This window comes from Emydura macquarii, unplaced genomic scaffold (genome assembly GCF_026122565.2).
Source record: "Emydura macquarii macquarii isolate MOO-44397 ecotype Brisbane River unplaced genomic scaffold, CSIRO-AGI_Emac_v2 contig_2897, whole genome shotgun sequence".
Taxonomy (NCBI): Eukaryota; Metazoa; Chordata; order Testudines; family Chelidae; genus Emydura; species Emydura macquarii.
In genome coordinates, this window is record NW_027133034.1 from 16,543,233 (window position 1) to 16,564,500 (window position 21,268).

Sequence of the window (21,268 nt, forward strand, 5' to 3'; positions counted from 1 at the left end):
GGGTGGTGAAGCACTGGAATGGGTTACCTAGGGAGGTGGTGGAATCTCCATCCTTAGAGGTTTTTAAGGTGAGGCTTGACAAAGCCCTGGTTGGGATGATATAGCTGAGGTTAGTCCTGCTTTGAGCAGGGGGTTGGACTAGATGACCTCCTGAGGTCCCTTCCAACTCTAATATTCTATGATTCTATGATTCTATGTCCAGTCATTCTGTGGGGGTGATGCAAATGCAGTGTAGTCAGCACTAGGAGTTGTGAGCGGCTCGAGCATGCTCAATGAGGATGGAATCTTCAGTGATTTAACTGGTAAAAATCAAAGAAATCTCTATTGAGCATGGGCAAACTACAATTTTTCAAAGGCTCATTACTTGGCCAGATTCCAGGTATCCAGTGCAGACATATTCCTGACACAAAGGCATGGGGGCACTAAAACTGTTTTTTAAAAAAGGGTCACTAAAATTTAACATGGGCAAACCAAATGTGTTTTTCTCTAGCCTCGTTCTTGAAATGACTGGTCATCAACTGACCTCTGCCTACACTATCTTTGTTATTCTGCCTCTAGGATGCCACCATCCCCAACACCATCCTGTGGGAGCGCTCCAAAAGAAAAGAACAAATGTAATTGACAGCACCTCCATCTATTCCCACTAGGATCCATTGGCAAGACAATAATATTTCATGATCAACAGCACCACAGGCAAATGACAGACCTAAAAATATATGTATGAATACCTCATCTTTACCAATGGCTAAGAGGGGATCAACCATGTTACCAGATTTGCCCTTCACCTTGGGGTATGCTCATTTATTAGGGTTACCTTCCTGGAAGGGGGGGGTGTGCTTCTAGGGGTGTGATTCTACTAATGTACTGTTTGTGTTACTTGTGTGTTTATAGAGCTACAAGCCCCTTCCCAATGGTTAATTCAGATGAGCCAGAGAGAGAGAGTTGGGGTTTTGCGCCCTGGTTCCCCAAGAACACAGAGCTGCTAGGTAACAACTATCAGAATAACGCAGTGCCATAGCCATGCCAAACAAAGGTCTGAACTCTATATGAGAATAGTCTAGGACAGCGGTTCTCAACCTTTTTTTCCCCGAGTACCACTCGGGCCAGGTACAGTCAGGTCAAGTACCACTTGACCTGTCTGTACCCGACCCGAGTACCACTCAGGAAAAAAAGGGAGGGGACGTGTGGCAGCGGCGGGGTTTTGCGGTGGCGGCGGGAGGGATTTGCGGCGGGGTTTCGCGGTGGCGGGGAGAGACATGGGGGAAACAATACCCACCGCCGAATCCCTTCCACCGTTTGCCCATTTTTGGCGGCAAAGCTTCACAAGGGCGGGCGGGAGGGCACTTCCGGCGGCAGATTCGGTGGCGCGGTACGGCTCGCGTACCACCCAGCCTTCTCGTAAGTACCACCGGTTGAGAACCACTGGTCTAGGAGATCTGAATCACCTAATTAAGATATCGTGAGATGTCTCATCACAACTTCTTCAATAATCTTAACCAACAATGGAAAATTTGAAACAGGACAAAACGCATTCAGATTGTCAAATTCAAGTGGTTGTTTCTTGTCCAGAGGCTGCACCAATGCTTTGTAAGGACAGTTGGTACCCTGCTCTCCCTGCGACAGGCACTGACAATTTCCATTAGCAATGGATCTAGTATTTCCCCAACAGCCTTCACCAGCCAGAAAGAACATTAGGCCAAAGCTGAGGTACAAAACTCCCAAAACACTTCCAGCAACATTGGCCAAAGCTCAAGCAGAAAAGTTTTGTCTCCTCAATATATTGCTCTTCCCTCTCAGAGGCAAATAGCTTGGCTCAAATAAGATGATTTTATCTGCAAAACAAAAATAAATGCCCCTCACAGTTGAAGGGACTCAAATCAAACATTATTATTATTGTCCTTTTATTCATTTCAGCCACCCAACTGTCCTTCCAAAAGAAAGAGGGTGTTAAAATAAAATAGTAGTCTGTCTTCTGAAGATACCAAAAATATTCTGAATGAGATAGAAGGATGATACATCCACCACGCTTTCACAATCAGCATCTTCATACAACTGACTAAAAAGCAGTATAAAAGTTGAATTAATGTCCTGAAGTAATAGATGATATACAGTGTTGGATCATCAATTAAATTACCATTTCTGCTATACTAGTAGTTGCAAATTAATGATTTTGCATATTTCCCTACACAAATGCCATCAGCCTTCAGACAAAGACATGAATCCCATTTACATAACCCCTCAATATCAGCTGATTTAAGGTAGGCATCCATTAAAAAAAAAAGCTACATAACTTCATTTCTTTAAAGACATCAGAAAAACGTTTTACTAATTTTCAGTAGGAAATATGGTTTAAAACTATATTAATAACCGTCAATAAAAAATACAAAGTTAAACATAAAATGTATAACCAACAATGCAAAATCACAAGCACCAAGATCACTTGTTATCAGCTGAGTTATCGTCAGTATTGTACAAGAAGGAAATTCATACCTGCACCTGGAATGATTGCCAGCTTTGTTTCAACTAAACCCATTTTAGCAGAAGAGGCTTGAAAAGAAGCATAAAATGTAATGAGTTCTTGATATAATCTATATTAAAGAATAACTTGAAAAAGTTTATACAAAAGAAGATTCTTTACAATAATCTGTTAATTTATTAAACTTGTCTTACAAACAACAAACCATCACTTAAAAAAGCATTTGCCTATGGAAATACAGAAAGTCACCAAATTGATCTGCATTTATTAAAAGAACCAAGAAGCTATTCCTGTCAAGACAGGCTCTGTACCTCATTAATTTTCACACGGGAAGATTGCTGATGCAAGTAAGTTATTTAGATCCAATAATGCAGAGACATTTGTAGATTTTAAAGCACTGAATGAAAGTGGCAATGTTATTATTTAACAACTTGAAATGGTGGGGAAGTCTGTTTCTGATGATTATGAATTCTTTAGCTGATTGACTACTCCCCCAGGGTCAAACAGCTTAATATACTATGAGTATGCTAGCAACTGCTCAAGAGCAAGTTTCCATTTACTTTCCAACAAATGGTTTTACAGTTCTGACAGCTGGATAGATCAAGGTTCCTCTTTTCATGTGCTGTTGCCACTTTTATTTTATAAAAGCTTAATTGCTTGTTCAATAATACACTCACAAACTAGTTTGGCCTATTTCCTGCAACCTGTTTGTATAGTAACAGATTTTGACGAAGAGCATTTTAATTATAAAAAAATTCTCAATCTCTGCCCTAGCCTTCTGGGATCACTGCTAACGATAAAGTGAAGACTGCTAACGATAAAGTGAAGATCATAAGAATAAATTAAAACAGGCAACAAACAGTAAATTAGAACAGGCTATCAACAGTAAGTGGTACGAAATTAAACATCAGCAATTATTTCAGTCATTTCTGCTAAATCACATAGAAATAATTGAGCATATACAATGTCAGAATATAAAACCAGTTTTATAAGGACTGTTGCCAAGGCAAGGATTAGTCAAGCCTTCTGTAATGCTAATGATCTCCTGTTCATTTAATAGGATTCAGTCTTACCTGCCACTCTTATGTCACAGGCTAGTGCCAGTTCTAGGCCACCACCTAATGCAATCCCATCTATCGCAGCAATTGTTGGTACTGGAAGATTAGCTGAAAGAGAAAGTATCAATTAATACCTGCTCACAATGAACACGAGTGTCGCTCCTATATTATCTTTTGTTCAATTTACAATCAGATGAGGAAAAACAGTAACATATCTTCTTCAATGACGATGCAGGTCTTAAAATCAATTGTTCAGTGAAAACATGACACCCAATCTTTCTGCATCCAAATTATGTTGCAAATCTTTCCCTTCAGCAGCTGCTCAGTTCTGACCTTAATTTAGATTGTAAACTCTAAAGACACAGTTCATGGCATTACAGATATAACAAAACATTTAAAATTCCAGTATATGTAGACTTGTCAGAGTGCAGTTGAAACATACATGTTCTAATGTAATTAGTAGCAACTGTAACAAGGTTAGAACAGGCAGCTCAGTGAATATGGGCATTGACAAGTATGTTGTCCACCCATCATGATGTGTCTTCCCAATGTACATGAGCATGTGAGAACAGCTACTAGAAGGCTGAGTGAGGTGGAGTGCAGGAAGGAATTGTCAGTCTGGCAATACCAGTCTCTCCAAACATATCTGATGGGTTGTATGGTCCCAGGGAACTGTGCAACCATGAATTTGTTTGCAGTTTGGTTTTCTTTACTATGTGTTCGCATGCTATGCCATATGTTCACAACAAGTTTAATCCTAAAGAGCCAATTGCAAACTGGAAGTCGACTGAGCGACACTTGAAAGGTAGTCTTTGAATTCTCCATAGCTGCTCTGTGCTAATGTGTGACATGTACATATCAAAAGAATAGTAGAATTTATCCATTTTTAAATGCTTTTGCACAGCCAAAAAAAATGAACATAAACGTAAAAACAACTGTTTTGGATAAAAAAAAGTTGTGTTCCAAAGTAGTAAAAATTAACATCAAGGGTGAAGCCTGTTAGAATATTCATAGATTGATTGTGATTATCTTCATTTTTTAAATACTGTATGCAGAAAACAGTTCAGTTCAAAGTAAATTCTGATCAGACATTTGAAGATCAAATCCTGCAGATTCAGTTGATTTGGACGCACTCGAATTTGAAGAATGCTAAATTGAGCAGATAGACATGTCAGTCTCAACAATGATTTTACATGACAAGACTCAGTTGCCAAATGGTGAATGACAGTCAAAATCTATTTAAAACCTTTTCCAGCAGCTTGATAGTTTTATTCCAGAACATTCCATGATTTTTAGTCACTCTCTGGAATGGTTTTGACACACTGCAAATAAAGGCACACCACATTAAGGCATATTTTGCATTCCTAGTCAGCAGCTGGGCAATAGGAATAGATTTCAACTGTGATTAATATTTATCAATGCAGAATCACAAGCTGCAAGGTGCAAGTCTACAGAAGGAATTAAAAATGTGCTTGGATGGGCAGATAAATGAATAATTTAAAAAAAAATAGGGGGTGCAAAATACAGAAGAGATAGGTAAAGTAGTCTATGATAGTATAGAGCTGAAAGTTGTCTTTAGTGGGAAAAGTAGTAAAAAAAACCTCTAGGTAATAAGGTAAAATATTAAAATGTATACAGAACAAAGGTTTGTGCCAAAGTATAATAGTGGATCAGAATAAGGAATCAAAGGCAGACTATCTAATGAATAAACCAGGTCATATAATGAATTTCTAAAGTACTATTTCACACATCAAATGCATTGTGAGTCACAAAGCAAAAAAGACCAAGGAACTTCAGCCATCTGAGAGAAACAATAATTCACCAGAAATACAATTCAGTTGGAATTTCTAAACAAAAACTTAATTGGAAAAGGTAATTTTCTGCATTTATTTTTTTATTACTGGCAAAGACAGAACAAAGGAACTCAGACACCAAAGTGGTGGATACAGTACATAAACCTAGGTAATGTAGATCTCACAGCCAACCAGAAAACTTCAAAAGCTGTGTCCAGAATTTAGGATTCATAACACTACAGATTGTTGTTATAACACTGGTATGTATGTATAAAAACGCATTATGAAACTTTTAGTGCATGATATCAGGGTCACACAGGCAGTTAGCACGTGGCAAATTAATGCGCTGTAAATTTACCAGCCTGGCTTGCCACCCACAAATTGTCCACATAGACAAGCTCTAAAATAATTGTCTGTCTGATTGAAGGTGGGTAGTAGGAGTCCTACTTAAACAATAACTGCAGGATAGTCCTACTGTCATTGGCATCCAGTCTGGAAGCTTCTGCTTAAGAGTAGTGTCTTGTAAATGTGTGGACCAAGCTCCACTTGTCTGCCCTACAAATTTCAGAAACAGAACCACTCATGAAACAGGCAGCAGAGGCTGTTTTCTTGCCATTTTGTTACTCTGTAGCCTTCCACGGAGGTGTTTTGGGGATTTTCAAAGGCAAAATTCTTTGTGAACTTTAGCCTCTTGGGTGGTGGTACGGTCCCATGTAATGGGTGTCTTAGATTTTATGCACCTGTTTTTTTGTCCCTCCTTTCTACTGAAAGCATCCTGCCCCACTGATGATGGTGCAATCCCTATGAAGAATTTAAGTTTTCATTTACAACCAAGGTTTTCAAAATTAACCTGTGATTTTTGATGTCTCTATTTATGAGTGCTCATCTTCAGACACCCACTGAGGCTTGATTTGTAGAAAGTGCTGAGCTCCCACCTCCCAGAAAATTCACTAGGATTGACCATGACCAGCTAGCAGTTTTTAAAGGTGTGAACTCTACAACAGGTGCTAAGTGGTATTTAAAATGTGTCAGTTAAAACACGCTAGCTACAACACAAGTAAGTTTCCTAGTCTATACAGGGCCATGATCTCACAATTATTTTTCACTTTAGTTCAAAGACTTAGTTCTCAAGATAGCATGTGTCAAGTAAATGTTTTCAGGCACTGATATTAAAGTCTCTATAGCCTTATGTACAACAGAAAATTGTACTGTTTTAACTAAAAGCTGGTCCACACTGAATGAAATTGATACAAAATCTATATTAATTTAGAAACAGATAGATATAGTTAAATTGTTGCAACCCCCTAGTGCAGTCACATTTATACTGGTAAAAGGGGATTGTATCAATATGGCTTATTTCTGTAAATTTACAAAAGTGTAAAAAAAATCTGTGCATAGACAAGTCCTAAGTCAACTGAGAAGCCAATTTAGTTAAATTGGTGCACCCTCTTTGTGGGGACACTTAAAAACAAACTAAATTCTCACAGAGATAAGGCCTATGTTTTTGAGGACTGTAGTCAGACACAGCTCTGATCTTTGTTTTGCTGGATGAGTTTAGTGAGGAGTGACGGATTCATGCTACAGTAATCAAGCTTCATTGCTATTTGATAGAGTTTATCTTGCTAATAGCCTTGCAAAGGAAAAATTATAAAGTCAATAAAACACATGTGAAAAATACATACGCAGATCAGGAAGAACGCTGAAGTATTTTGAATATGGATTCCCAAGCATTTTAGTTATTCAAATACAGACTGAAGTAACAACGGTGAAAATCACTGAATGGATACACATGACATGGCAGCACACAACAATTTCCTTACACAGCCTGTTGAGCAACTAATATCAGATGCTATTCCTGAGTTTATAGTGGCAGTTAAACCAAGTATGATAAATAATATAGCACTCCTAAAGCCTAGCTGTTTCTATAGCTACTAATAACATTGCATTTTAAATGCTTCTGAGAATATATTAAACAGCAATTATCAACAGTTGAAAGAAAACATTTCAAAACAATGTAGAATGAGTTTTTCTTTAAACAAAACAAAAAAATTGTGTTATCTGTTGTCTGGAAAATCAATGGCTATATTTAAGTTAATTAGACTGACATAGAAGATGCAAGTCTAAGGTCATCAAGGTGCCATCTAGTTCAGAGAGATAGGCAGAGGAATATGAATATAACAAATCTCACAAGAGAACATTGTCCTCACTCTAAAATTGCATATGTTCTGACACCATTTCTGAAAAATGGATGGCTGGGACAGTTTCCAGCTGAGATACTAGAGGCAGCAGACCTTAGTATTAGTGACAGCACAATTGAGTACTAATCTGAAGAACGGAGTGTGGATCAAAATAGGGACAAAATACTTTTCTAGTCTACTGCTTAGTTAAACACTAGTCCCAGAAGAACAAGGAAGATATAATCCCACTAATTCCACACCTATTCTTCTGGTCATGTGAAGAATCTTTTATATATTGTACAAAATGAAAAGACAGGAAGGAATTCTGCAGCTGGAATGCATTTACAGCTTGTTTTCTATCTTGAATAATGGATTTTGTACTATGTAAAGACACCAGGGTCATCTGATTAAAAATTGGTTGCATCTGTCAACGATCTATGCAGTACTGGACAGCCATGCACTGTAGACTGATAGATATATAGAAAGAGCTGCAATTCATTATGAGGTTAAACATATGAGGAAACAGTGACAGATGTACTACTATATACCTATGCCTGAAGCACAAGAGTCAGAGCCTTCTGGTATTACCATACTCAAAAGATATCTCCCTCTCTAATACCCTTCCTAGTAAATTTATGAAGTCCTAAAGAACAATAGTGCTTTCTAGATAACTAGGTGATTGGTCATCTGCCCAAAAGATGATTAAGTAGAGCTAGTCATGTGTCACAGTAAATTACACGAAGTGATGATCTTGTCACTGGGGGAAATGAGACGAGATTAAAATTACAATATATATAGTACAAATGTCAAATTATTACTTATTCAGTCCTGTTATTTTATTTATTAATAATGTGAAAAATCATACTAATCAATATATTTTATACTGAAGGCTGTTTGTAACCACTCAAGAACATTTAACTAGAACTTAAAATTGCAACTTCCAGCCTGCAAGCTTATTCCCACAGTAGCTGCAGTGAAGAAAGATAGGTAGAAGAGGCTGCTTCTTTAATGCTGCTTTACTACCTCAACCTCTGCAAGTCTTCTGGTTGCAATTAACAAAGTATTTTCAATAGGCCATAGATTTACATAAGAGTTTTGACTCTAGAATGTTGATGATTTTAAACAAAATATTAATGTAAAATTGCTATAACCAGTAGGGTTTTGGCTTTATGTTAATTTAGTTTGTTTTAAATATTCATATTCCAGTACTCAGGGTTACTTGCATAAAATGGCTTCTCTTAAATATGTGCATTAAACAAATCTATGCACTCAGGTGCAACAGCTCAATAAGAGGTTACCTCACACAGATTTTAGCCTCACAAAATATAATAAGTGCATACAATTAATCTATTTTAGTGACTGGCAAGCACAGACAGTTAAAACAATTTAAATAGTCCTTATATTAGGAATGTTTTAAATCAGAAATATGCATTAAGTCCTGAAAAACCAAAATCATTTTAAATATTTTTACAGGAAATCAGAAAAAATTATAATTATCCCAAATGACATATAATTTTAAACCATTAATTCATTTTCTATATTCTCAAAAATGACAACAATATCAAATGCCAATGCACTGCTTTATTCAGATTATAAACCCACATATATCCAGGTTTTGTTTGAAATGAAGAATTAGATGTAGTTACTGTGGTTATCAAAAAATGAAAGGTAAATTTACAAACCTAACATGGTCTGAACAACACTAAAATGCATATAACTTCACAAAAAGGATAACGGTTATGTTGGATTCTCATTCCTGGAGAGTAAAAGGGTCAAGGAATGTCTCAAAAGAAAAATCAGAACAGAGCTGCAACAAGTACAAATAACAAGGTTAATGCCACAGTGTGACCAAGGAGTAAGTTAGTGATTTTCCTGTTGTTGTCATACATTGCATAAACATAAAGAGGAGAAATCTACCTTTTACAAGTCCAATAGCAAACACAACATTCAAGTCTATGGAATTAGCTTGCATGAGGATTCACTCACTGCCCAACTAAAAATAAAGGACACCTTGATATAAACGAGAACTTCTTTTCAGAATAGGAAAGTTAGTTTCTTCTTCACTTAACTTGAAAACAAGTTCTGGAATTAATGTCTGAAAAAGATTTCCTCTTGGAAGCCCAATCCAAGTAAGAATACTGTTAAAATTCTATGGAGTGAGAGAGGACAAATACAGCTATTTTGCAGAAGTCTCTGATGCCAACATTTTGGAAGTAGTCCATAGTAGCAGCCTTGCCACAAATCCAGCAAACCTATTTTCAGGTTAGCCAAGTCATAACAATGCAAAGTGCAATAGATATCCATTTAACACAGTCCACATTGCCCAGCAAACTGATGCCAAAAGAAACAAAAACTTACTAAGAAGGAAAAAAAAGCTTTATGTTAAGGGCTTAGTCCATTCCAAATAAAACCCGTACAATATTTGATACCGAGAGCATAGAAAGGAACTTAGGATGGGTATTGCAGGAGGGGGAAGAATATTGGCAAGACAATACACTTAAGGCCACCTGGTATAAAGCACTGTCAGTCAGTCACTAAAGAGTGAAGCTAACTCAGATTCTGAGCTGCAATCACTGGGACCAGGAAAAGGACTTTCCACGTAAGAATCTTAAACTCATAGGGACTGAATGCTTCAAAAAGAAGCTTTCACCAGTTTTTATCAGGACCAACAAGACAATAGGTCCCCCATTCCCAAAGTATCAAAGCCATTCAAGAACCTGACTACAAAGGCTGAAAAGATGTTGGTCCCTCTTCATCTAGTTTATGATAAGCTGAAATAGCTGTCAAGTTTATCTATATGGACTTAGTTTTTAAGTTAGACCATGACAGATGAAAGTTGGTCAAACCATTTTCGTTCAGGGCAAGTGAAGGGGATCATTTGTGCCTGACTTCATCACCACAAGCCTTTTCCTGTTGGATTTGAGAATCTTTCCAGTAGGTGGCTCCAAAGATGTTAAATGGATCTCTATACTATCAGGGACCAAGCTGTCAGGAAAAGAGCTTTCAGTTTGGGAAGGACAAAGGGACCCTGGTTTTTAATGATTATCTGAAGCCAGGCTCTCAGCCTGATGGGATTTGCTGTGACCACATGCAACAGAGTTGATAACCTCATCCATCTGAGCATGGGATTGTTAGAAGCCATTGAGCCCTTGCCTCTACTGAGCTTTCCCAGGACCTTTACTATTAGAAAGGTATACAGGAGTCTCCTTTTCCAAAGAATAGAGAAAACATCACTTGCTGATGCAGACTTCTTTATTACTAGGACCAGATGATTGTCAGCATCTTGTTCAAGTGAGTTGAGAAGAGATCCATCTCTGGTGCCTCCCCCACTGGAAGGAGACCTGGGTCTCCTAATCTCCAAGCCACAGATCACATGAGACATTTTCATAGATCAAAGTTAGGTTGCCTGTGATTGGGTTTTTCTGCCCCGTTAAATGTGTGGTAATTAGGAATGTCCTAATACAGGAGATACAACCCAGTTCCTTTCTGGTTGTTTCTGTAAAATACTGTAGTCCAACTCTGTCTGACTCAGACCACCAGGTATCTGAAGGTCATCAGTGCAAGTAGAACATTTCCCCAGAAATGAAGACTTTCAGTATGGGCTTTCCATCCCAGGTTGGATATATCCATGGTCTCTACAAGATAGTGTTTAGAAGTCCATTCATGATTGCAAATTGTCACTGCATTGCAACCAGATCAGAAAGACCTGTTAGAAAACTGTGTAAAAAATTATATTAGTCAAATATACATACTAAAAAATGTTAGAAAAATTAGTATTTCATATATATAGCATTATAAGACAATATAAAGGTAATTTTGTGCTTTTGTGTGTGTCTGCTGATGTAGCATTTCAGAATTTAGCTGAAACAGCTTCAGAGTTGTGTAAACCATGAAACCCGGTTTGTGTGTCTTAGCTGTAAAACCTTGTCCTATGTAAACAGCAGATGAAAAAGTGTCATGAAGCAATTGTTAACTTCAGGTGCCCCCCCAAGATAAGCTAACCAGCAAAAAACAGGGCCACAAACCCAGACCAATAAGATAAGAACTGGATGAAGCCAGTGAGGTTAACATCAAGGAATAGATGGCATAAGTAGACAAATAAAAGTTTAAGCAGGATAAGCAAAAATGTATTAATTTAGTTTATTAGGATTTATGCATGAGTGTGTTAATTAGAGGTTTAGAATAGATAGGTACACATATGAGGTAACTGAGTAAATTGACTCTGGGCAAGGTCACAGAACAGGGGGATAAAAGATAGGTGATTGACAGTAGGACTGTGGAGAAGACACAAGGAAGAACATAGAGAACAGAGATTTGAAAAGAATCAACCTGTCCCCAGGAGAGGTAACTTGATCTATTATCTTTCTTGCCCTATCTGTTTTTGCATGTTAATGTAATGAATAGGTTTTTACAGTACTGTCTTAAAACATACAAAAATAAAGGCTAAAAAACTGTTTAAGGCTAAATTGAAATGGATTTCTTTTATTATCCAACAGACCTGAGATTATCCATTACCCAAGTACAATGCGAGAGTCCCAGTATTTCACTGCTTTCCTAGAGCAGAATTATTCCTCCCCTATTAAAAACAGCACAAATCTTCGTATCTTCTCCATTAAAAATAGATGCATATCTTGGGATTTTTAACATCATGCTGCATGGACTTGACACTTTTAGAAACAGTTAGCTTTGTCTGGGACTGCATGTGTATGTCTACATTGCAATTAAAAACCCACAGCTGGCCAGCTGACTCAGGCTTGCAGGGGGCTGTGGGGCTGTTTCACTGCAGTGTACACTTCCGGGCTCAGGCTGGAGCCGGGGCTCTAGACCCTGTAACATGGCATGGGCCAGCATGGGCTTTTAATTGCAATGTAGACATATCCTTAGTCAATAAATAAGCCTAATGGCACAGAGATCCCCCTTATTTTTTAAACTATAGGGAAAAGACTTATTACAGCTCTACCCCTATAAATCCTGTTTTACTACCCATTATTGTACTTGAAATCACTCGTATCTTGTCAGTCTTCCTTTTTCTGTATGATTGACTATGAAAATTATGTGCATGGACTAGCACTCATAGACTCTGATATAGATGCCAGATCAGTGGCATCAACAGTCAAGAGCAATAAAAATGTCTATTGCTGCCCAACTGAGATTACAAAAGATGCAGCAGGCAAGAGCATCAAGGTATGCAGCACTAAGACAGAACAAGATGGTACACAACTCAAAGGGTGAGTTCTCTATGGATGACCAAAGAAACTGCTGTTACTAGTAACTATACCAAAATAGAATCTAAATTAATCAGATCATCTGCATGCTGTACAGTAGGCAAAAACCTGCACTTTGGTTTAGTCCTCACTATTTGCCATGTATGTGCTAACAAACATCGCTGTTGCAATTTCTTGATTCACCAGATGACAGAAGAAAAGATAATTCAAATATACCTCAAAAAGTAGATATTTATTATGATACTTTGAGGGCATTTCCTCTTAACTCTACAATATGCATATCTTGGGCTAACACACCTTGGCCTTATGATGTAATCTAGTTCAGTGTATGTTTTAGCTCAAAATCAAGAAGTGCCCTCAAATACCTAAAAAACCTTTTCAAAGAGGGCTCTGTCAGAAGTCTCACTATTTAAAAAGGAAAAGAAAGGTTATTTCTGCAAGATGTTAATATCTTAAATTAAAAGATAAGTTCTTGCAAAATACACAAAGAGAACTCTGTGTATCCAAAAGCATGTCTACGCAAATAACTTGCAATGAGTAAGAGAATGCAGGTCACATTTTATTTTCTTTGTAAAGAGAGAAGCTCTGCTTGATGAAAAAAAAAGTAAATATTGTAGACTGTTTCTCACTGAGTGAATATTAGAAATTGTATTACCCAGTTAGGTTCCTCCTCTCTGCATCAGTAGCTGCCAGTGAAAGTGAATGTCCTCAAGATAGTGTTTTTTCTCCTCTTCTAGAAATTTCCATCATCAATGGAATGAATATAGATTATTTAATTAGCAGTCTTTTTAGTATTACAAATCAGTATTTTCTATACTAGTACAGAAACATTCATATAGGCCATGTATGAGAATGAGTTCATCAACGTAGAAAATCAAGGAATTGATGTAATTAAGACGGATGTTTAAAGACGACCTTCTAGCTACAAATATTGAACATCTATTGCCTGATGTCCTTACATCACTTTGTATTAGGTACAAATGTTTATATTTCATGTAAACTGGCTAACACGTTGCAGTCTCTTTATACATGAGACTGGTGTGCATTCCTATTTACTAACCCTGGGCTCTGATTCCTGGCTTCCGATTGTTCTAACCCCTAGGCCTGACTCGTGCTCAGTCATGACCACCCACATCCCGCTCATGTGACAGTGGGGTTCCTGAACTGTAGTAGGGCAATAGCCGGATGTATATTCCTCTTCCAGCACCACCCAGTCTTTCCAGTGAGCAAAAGAGGTATTTTTCCATGGTTATACAAGTGCTAGTGGATCACCAGACATGCTTCACTGACATCAGTGTGGGCTAGTAAGGGAAGGTGCATGATGCCTGCCTCTTTAAGAACATGGGACTTTTTTCCAAAAGATGCAAGCAGGAACATTCTTCCCAGACTGTCACATTCTCACTGGTGGTGTTGAAATGCCAATTGATTTGGGGGATCCAGCCTATGCCTTGCTCCCCTGCTCATGAAACCGTACACTTGCCACCTCAACAGAACCAACAAAAGATTCAGCTACCAGATGCAGGATGACTGTTCAATATGCTTTTGGTAGATTAAAAGCTCCTGGGCAATATTTAGCAACTAGGTTAGATCTCAGCGAGGCAAACAGTCCTATCATTATTGTTGCATGCTGTGTATTATATAATATTTGCGAGGTGAAGGAGGAAAGACTACAGATAAGATGGAAGGATGAGGTAGATGGGCTATCTGCTAAATTTGAACATTTACACATAAGGACTATTAAAAGAGAGAACTGTGGAGCTATATGTGGCTGAGGAAGGCCTTAAAGAACATTTTACAGTCAGACATTGTAGTACTGTGTCATGCTTTTGTGCATAGACCTTAAATATGGGTGAATTACTTACTCCCATTATGAATTTTGTAATGTTGCATGTATGCTTGGCAGAAACTAATTAATATACTCAGAGTTTCAAAAAATAAAACTTTCTGTGTAAATAAACAGGAAACAAAGTGATAATAAACCTGTTTTAAAACTTTTTAGTATCGCTGTAAGAGGGTAACCCATACTTAGAAAAACAAGCAAACAACAAACATACATGTTTACATATTAAAACATGTAATAATGTTTAATTCATGACAAAAACAAGTATTGCAATGTTCTTGGAGGCTCATCCTGCAGTTATCACAAGTCAGTGTAGGTATAGCCAAGATACTCCTTGTTTTCTCTTGATGTGGAGCAATAGAAGTAAGAGTTCATACCATGCTGCCACCTGTTATGTTTGGAGGTATAAGGGGGAGCAACCATGAGTTTCATGGGTTGGAAAGTCTGCTATGTATGGGGTCTTTAGGCATTCCATTCAAAAATATTCTGCAACATCTGTTTCTTTCCTGAGCCATAATGTCCGGGTGCACTTCCTGATGCTCCTCTCTGTCCCTTTCCCTCTCTTCTAGCAACTGCTCTTCTCCACTCCTTGTCCTTTGCACTGTTTTTGGCCATTTGGCCCTTCCGATTCCTGAGTTCACGGTCATCAGCTGTAGAGGACTGGAGGATCTCAGAGAGCTAATCCTTCCTGGACTGCTTCTTTCTTCACCTGATCAGGGTCAGACATTCAGCAAGCATAGAGAGGAGACCTCTCAAGACCACTCTGGCAATGGTTGCTGATAAAAAGACAGATACATCTTTAGATTTACAATCACAATGGAAAGGAAAGATAAGTCTCAAAACTCCCTTACATTATTCCCATAAAACCATTAATAAGAAATACTAATTGTAACTTTAGTTTTGGAGCATCTCATTACATCACTTCTTTGCAACTCAAGTCACGGTGAGTATGGACTAGTGGGGTTTAGGGTGGGGGTGGGATCTGTTGAATGGGCGGTTCAGATGCTGGGTGCCCCTGAGCATGAATATAGGGAAACTGAAGTGAATATGGCCAATATTTACACAGGCAGTGGTGATTCTGGCTGATAGCTCACTGCGGGTAACAGAGGCCCATAAAACACAGCTGTTACTGGCATCCTGAAGCTGGCCAGGCCCAGAGGTTGCTAGCCTGTTTACTGTAATGATGCCCATGGAAATCATAGCAGGGGAATGTCTCTTATCATTGGAGAAGACATAAGGCCACCATCCCTAAAAATGTGAAATGTGAAAAGGGAAAGAACTGTAGAGTATCTCCGTGAAAGTTTCATTGAGATTGAGATTGCTCAAGAGGACAAAAGGAACATCTCTGTTCAGATAAACAAATACTTTGCTTGGGAAAGAACTTCCCTTCTGCCCCACCCTGTCCAATAATCCAAAGAAAGGAAAAGCAAACTCCACTTTTACCTTTTTTTTCTAACCTATATCCAGAGCACAAGGCAGTGATCTGATGAGGACTGTGTAATTCAGCTGGCCGTACTCATTTTTTTAAATTTATTTTCTAACATATAATAGTTGATTGAAGTGACAACTGCATAAGCACTCCAAAGCATTAAACTTTAATTGCATTCCCAGTACTAGTTTTAAAAGTAAAGTGAGGATTCAAAAGTCAACACATTTATTCTCTTAACACATGGATGGAATGGTTGCCATTTTTAAATAGGGAAGAAGGGTGAGAGGAGATATTTCAGGCAACAAAAAAGGGGGGGGGGAGAAATGCTTATAAGGAATAATGCATCTATACACTTACCTGAGCTCAGCTTCCCCTCCTCATCTGTGCTCTCCTAGCAAGACTGGCTTGACTCCAGTTGGATTTTGAACAGCTCCTGATTCGCTGAATGGTTTGCACCCACCTCTCTGTTCCCACCCTCACCTGCCCCGTACACTGCAGCTGTTTTAGCACCCACCTGTCACCAAGTGTCCACATCCACGGTCATGGTGCTGGTGTGGTTCCAGTCAAGTATGGCAACAGAATCAGCAGAGGACAGCTCCAGATTTGTTGTTGCCCTTCCTTGCCTTCTGACGGGCCTGCTGAAGTTTCTTGGCTTTCACCAACCATTGCTGCTTATCCCTGTCGTGCCCCAGGTTTAGCATCCCCTGCACAATCTGCATGTCACTGTCTATATTCCTTTGGGTGCACCTTAGCTGGGCTTGCACAGCCTCTTTTCCCCACGGGCAAAGGAGATCCATGACTTTTCCTCCAGGCAGAAGCATATCTACTAGCTCTCTGTCTGCATAGATCTGGCACGGTCAGATGCTCACAAAGGTGGACAATCAGGAAAAGGTATTTCAAAAACAAGATGGAGGATTTAAAGGTGTAGGCAGACTTAAGGTATTGGTGATCCCTGGGCAGTGGAGTTCAAAATAGTGACCTGAGTGACCATTGTTGCAGGGACCAGGGTATTGTGGGACAGTTCCTGGAGGACAGTTAGGCCTGGTCTACACTGGTGGCTTAATTCGAATTAAAGTCCCTTAATTCAAATTAATTACTCCCGCGTCTCTTGCGCATTGTTAATTCGAATTAAGGAGCCTTTAAAATCGAATGAATAAAAACACCTCTGCAAGTGGATTAGCGCCTGAAGCGCATCAGTTAATTCGCATTAGTGTGAGTGTGGATAAAATGGAACTTAATTCAAATTAATTGGTCTCCAGACTGTATCCCATGATGCCCCATTTCAGTACCCTCCCCCAAAGCAGCCCCGGGAAGATTTAAATCTTCATTTCCTGCAGTGAATGGGTTTAAAATCCAAGCTGAGATCACCCCCACACACACACACACACACACAACAAGCCCTTTGCAGTTTGTCTCTTTTAAGGGTTTGAAAGATTTCACCACCCCCTGCCCCGCGTGGTGAATGCGTTTTAACTGCCCAGCAAGCCCTTTGCAGTTTGTCCCTTTTAAATTTGTCCCTTTGAAATTTTAGCCCTTTAAAGTTTGTCCGTTTGAAAGATTTCACCTCCCAGACCCCACCCTCCCCGCGTGGTGAATGCGTTTTAAATGCCAGCAGTGAGAGGAAATTCTTTGCTACATTGTTTCAGTGGCCAATCATGGAAATTGATACTCTCTTAAGAGTTTATTCAGAGTGCTACATCTTGATACATTATATCATGCGTTCCATCAGTGAAATGGAAACATTTGTATCACTGTATTAATATACAAACTGACTCGGTTGTTATTTATCTTACATTCTACAGACACCTGTAGAATCAAAATCAAAGGCAAGCAATATACAGGGCGTGGTAGGGGGAGCATAAAAGGCAAACAGCATACAGGTGGGGGGGGTTCGTTTGGTGGGGAAAAAATCAAAGGCAAGCAATATACAGGGGATGGTGGGGGGAAGCATAAAAGGCAAACAGCATACAGTTCTAAAGTAATCCAGAATAAGATGTGATGTATTTGTCACGGTCAAAATGAGAGCATAGTTCAGCTGGCTCCATGTGCCTGCAGCAATGGCGATCGGGAGAGTAAAAAAAAACAGCATGAAAATCCTTTTCCTGTTTGTTTGGGGGTGGAGAAAAAGGGTGGGGGAAGCAGCGCGGCATCCTGGGATGATGATACTCATCACAACAGCCTCTATGGTTAGTTGCACTGTGGGATAGCTTCCCACATTGCACTGCTTTCTAATTCGAATTAAGGCTGGCCAGTGTGGATGCAAGAAACCAGCACAAACACTGTAGTGTGGACAGTCTGCAGCACTTTCTATAAACTGCTTTCTGTAATGCGAATTAAGCTAATTCAAATTAGTGCTGCAGTGTAGACATAGCCATGTCTACACAGATAATGCAGTGTCTACACTTGCACTACATCAACAGAAGTCAGTCAACTTCAGAGAGTCTGTGTTGTCTGAGAAGGTGGTGTTATTGCATCGATGAAACAATACTTACGTCAGTGGGAGGCAAATTATGATGTGGACCCATGCAAAGTTATGTCAAATCATGTTAGGTTGACCTAACTTAGTAGTGTAGACCAGGCCTTAGATCCTACAAATCCTGGATTTGGAGGATGTAGGACCATTGAATCCACAAACGTTTCCTGACCCATCCTTACAACAATTTTTACAGTGTTGTATTAGGAAAGGGGAAAATAAGTATAACAACAATCCTGAAAGCAATATTGTTCTGTTAAATGGATAATAAACATCTTGGATGGAGAAGTTTAATGCTGCATTCATTGACGTTATCTAACTTTATAACTGTGTTTTTTAATTAAAAACAATCCAATGAAGTTTGACAAGGCACATAATTTCAGCTCTGCAGGGACAGCACTGTATATTTAGTTAACTGACAATATTTAGTTATATCTTATATAAAACGTCATTTAAATTAATTCTATGTTAAAAGAAGCAGTAAATCAAAGCTACTGTTGGAAAACAACCAAGAACGCAGCAACGTGTTTCAGCCTGCTAGCACGTCTGACTACATTAGCCCTGCTGTCTACTTCTGCTGAACAGGCAGCAAACTATCTACAGCTAGAAACACATTAGGCAAAATCCTTCCCTTAACGGTGAGCAGTAACAGGAGGGATGTTGAGCCAGGCTAATGTCAGATATGAACCTGTAAGTTCAGGGGTGAGCGGTACCTGTGTTCTTCAGTCTTTCTGTGTGCACTCTTTCAAGTGACAGGCCTACACCTGCACTCCTCACAGTGACACCCTGCAATTCATTCCAGTTTGGACTGGATCACCAGGTTACAGCACTCCCTGCTTATCAGCCATATTCACTTCCAACAGTTCTAACTGGTTTTGGCCCCTGCTATGGAATCCTCCCTGGAACTGTGATCAGCTGATAAAAACAATGGCCCCCTGAAGGCTTTAACCCTTAATCATGTTTTTAGCCAGCACAAAATAAGCACCAAACCCACAGATATACATTTAACATACATAGACAATAATGCAGATTATTCACATGTTCTTCACAGAGCCTCAAACTAGATAAACAGCATTCTGATAGGATAATGTATTATAGTGTTTAATATTTTAATTATTTTCTAAGCATTGGTCATCATATCAAAATTGTCTTATTTCCTAGTGAGAGAGACTGGAGGTGGGGCACAGGGCAGAAGAGGCAGGGAGGGAGACAACAGTTTTATAGCATGGCTATTATAGAATTCACTTTGGTGGGTTTAATTGTACACTGAAATTCACTTCAAATCTTGGCCTGAAGCCATTTTACATCCCTCTTTGAGAGGTATTCTATGTCCTTGATAAAGACCTGTGTATCATCTCTCATACCTCACCCACTTTCCACATAAATAACTTTGTTCTTAAAAACCTACAATCATACAGCTGATTGGAACAGATCTCAGACTACATTAACATATTTTAATCATTCAGATAGATCATTGCTGAGCAAAGTAAAGTATTCCCTCCACAGTTATAATATATATTATAAAAGGAGCATCAATAGATGTGCTACAGTCAAGAGGTGTACAATGAGGTGTACAAAGTACAATGGTTATGTTTCAGGCAGAATGAGTATAGTTAAACTGAGTCTCAAAAAGCATAAATTAATTGGTTTTCATCTATTCTAGTACTGCTCTGACTATGTAACTCCCTTCTTCACATTCTTTCACTGGCTTCCTCTTGCCTCCCCCTTTCAGACACTGCACCAACAAACACCCAATCTCTGCATTTATCACCTCTTAGTTCTTTTTCTACTGCCTATGTTAATAAACTGGTTTTGCATAACCCCTTACTGTCTGGCTTCTTATGTTTGGAACTCTCTTCCTTTCCATGCATCAGGTGATGTTGTCTTTATTCAAATCACTCCTTTTAAAAAGGAAAGGGGAAAAACAACACTTTTGCAGTCTTTCAGCAATGCTCCCAAAAGGATTATCTTAATTGTTTCAAGAATGAATGTTATTCACATTATTTTGTGTCAAACTACTGCACTGTCTATGTTAAGACAGTATTTTCCTTGAAACAGAGACCATTTCTTTTTGTTTCCTTAGTGCCAAGCACACTATAAACACACAAAGATAAGATATCTTCAAAGAGATTTACAAACCATAAATAATCCATAAAACACCACCAGAACTGCCACTACCCTCTCCTGGAGGTTCCATCACCATGGAAGCTGGGCTTTTAACCTTCAGATCAGGGCCCCAAAGGGACCACAGCAGCTGAAACACTAAATTAGGGCATTACCTGGCCAGGCTGAACCTTACCCTATTCAGGTTGGCCCTGCCCAGTTTTGAAGCTGTGCCAGCCTATTTCAAAAGTTGAGAAGTGGTCATCGATGGCTTGTAAAACAGGGGTTAGGGCAACTTACATGGCTGTGCATTCCTGGGGACTAAGGGACCGAGTTCTGCCAGTCTGTGCACATAAGAACCTATGGCATTAATTTGGCATAGTACCTCTTCCTATGCATGGAGACTAGGAAAGGAAGACTTCAGAGGACAGGTGATTTTTCCAAAGTCCAAGCAAGGACTTAAGTTTGGAGGTGACACTTGGGAAATCCTGAAAGAAACAGGGAGGATAGACGGCAGTTAAGGAGACTAAAAATGTACCTTTGGTGAGATTCTCTAGAGACAACTATTTGCTTAGGCTTTGATATCCCAACAATTAGTGCTGTTGTCCAAAGGAAAATAATCAAACGTTTGGCCTTTTGATCTGAGAAGGTCATAGTCAAAGGATAGATTAAAAAAATAATTGAGGACTGTGAA

At 38.9% G+C, this 21,268-nt stretch overlaps 1 protein-coding gene across 3 annotated transcripts in view; it reads right to left on the reverse strand.

The window, feature by feature from the left end:
- The window catches only part of AUH (AU RNA binding methylglutaconyl-CoA hydratase), a 168,288-nt gene that overhangs the window by 92,555 nt on the left and 54,465 nt on the right, over positions 1-21,268 (reverse strand). For 2 of the 3 annotated variants that reach the window (XM_067568461.1, XM_067568459.1), the window contains 2 exons: positions 3,550-3,642; positions 2,491-2,547 (listed from right to left, as the gene is read on the reverse strand). In XM_067568461.1, the coding sequence (XP_067424562.1) occupies positions 2,491-2,547; positions 3,550-3,642 (150 nt within the window). The remainder of the gene's footprint in view (positions 1-2,490; positions 2,548-3,549; positions 3,643-21,268) is intronic. The other variant, XM_067568460.1, reaches the window with a different exon arrangement.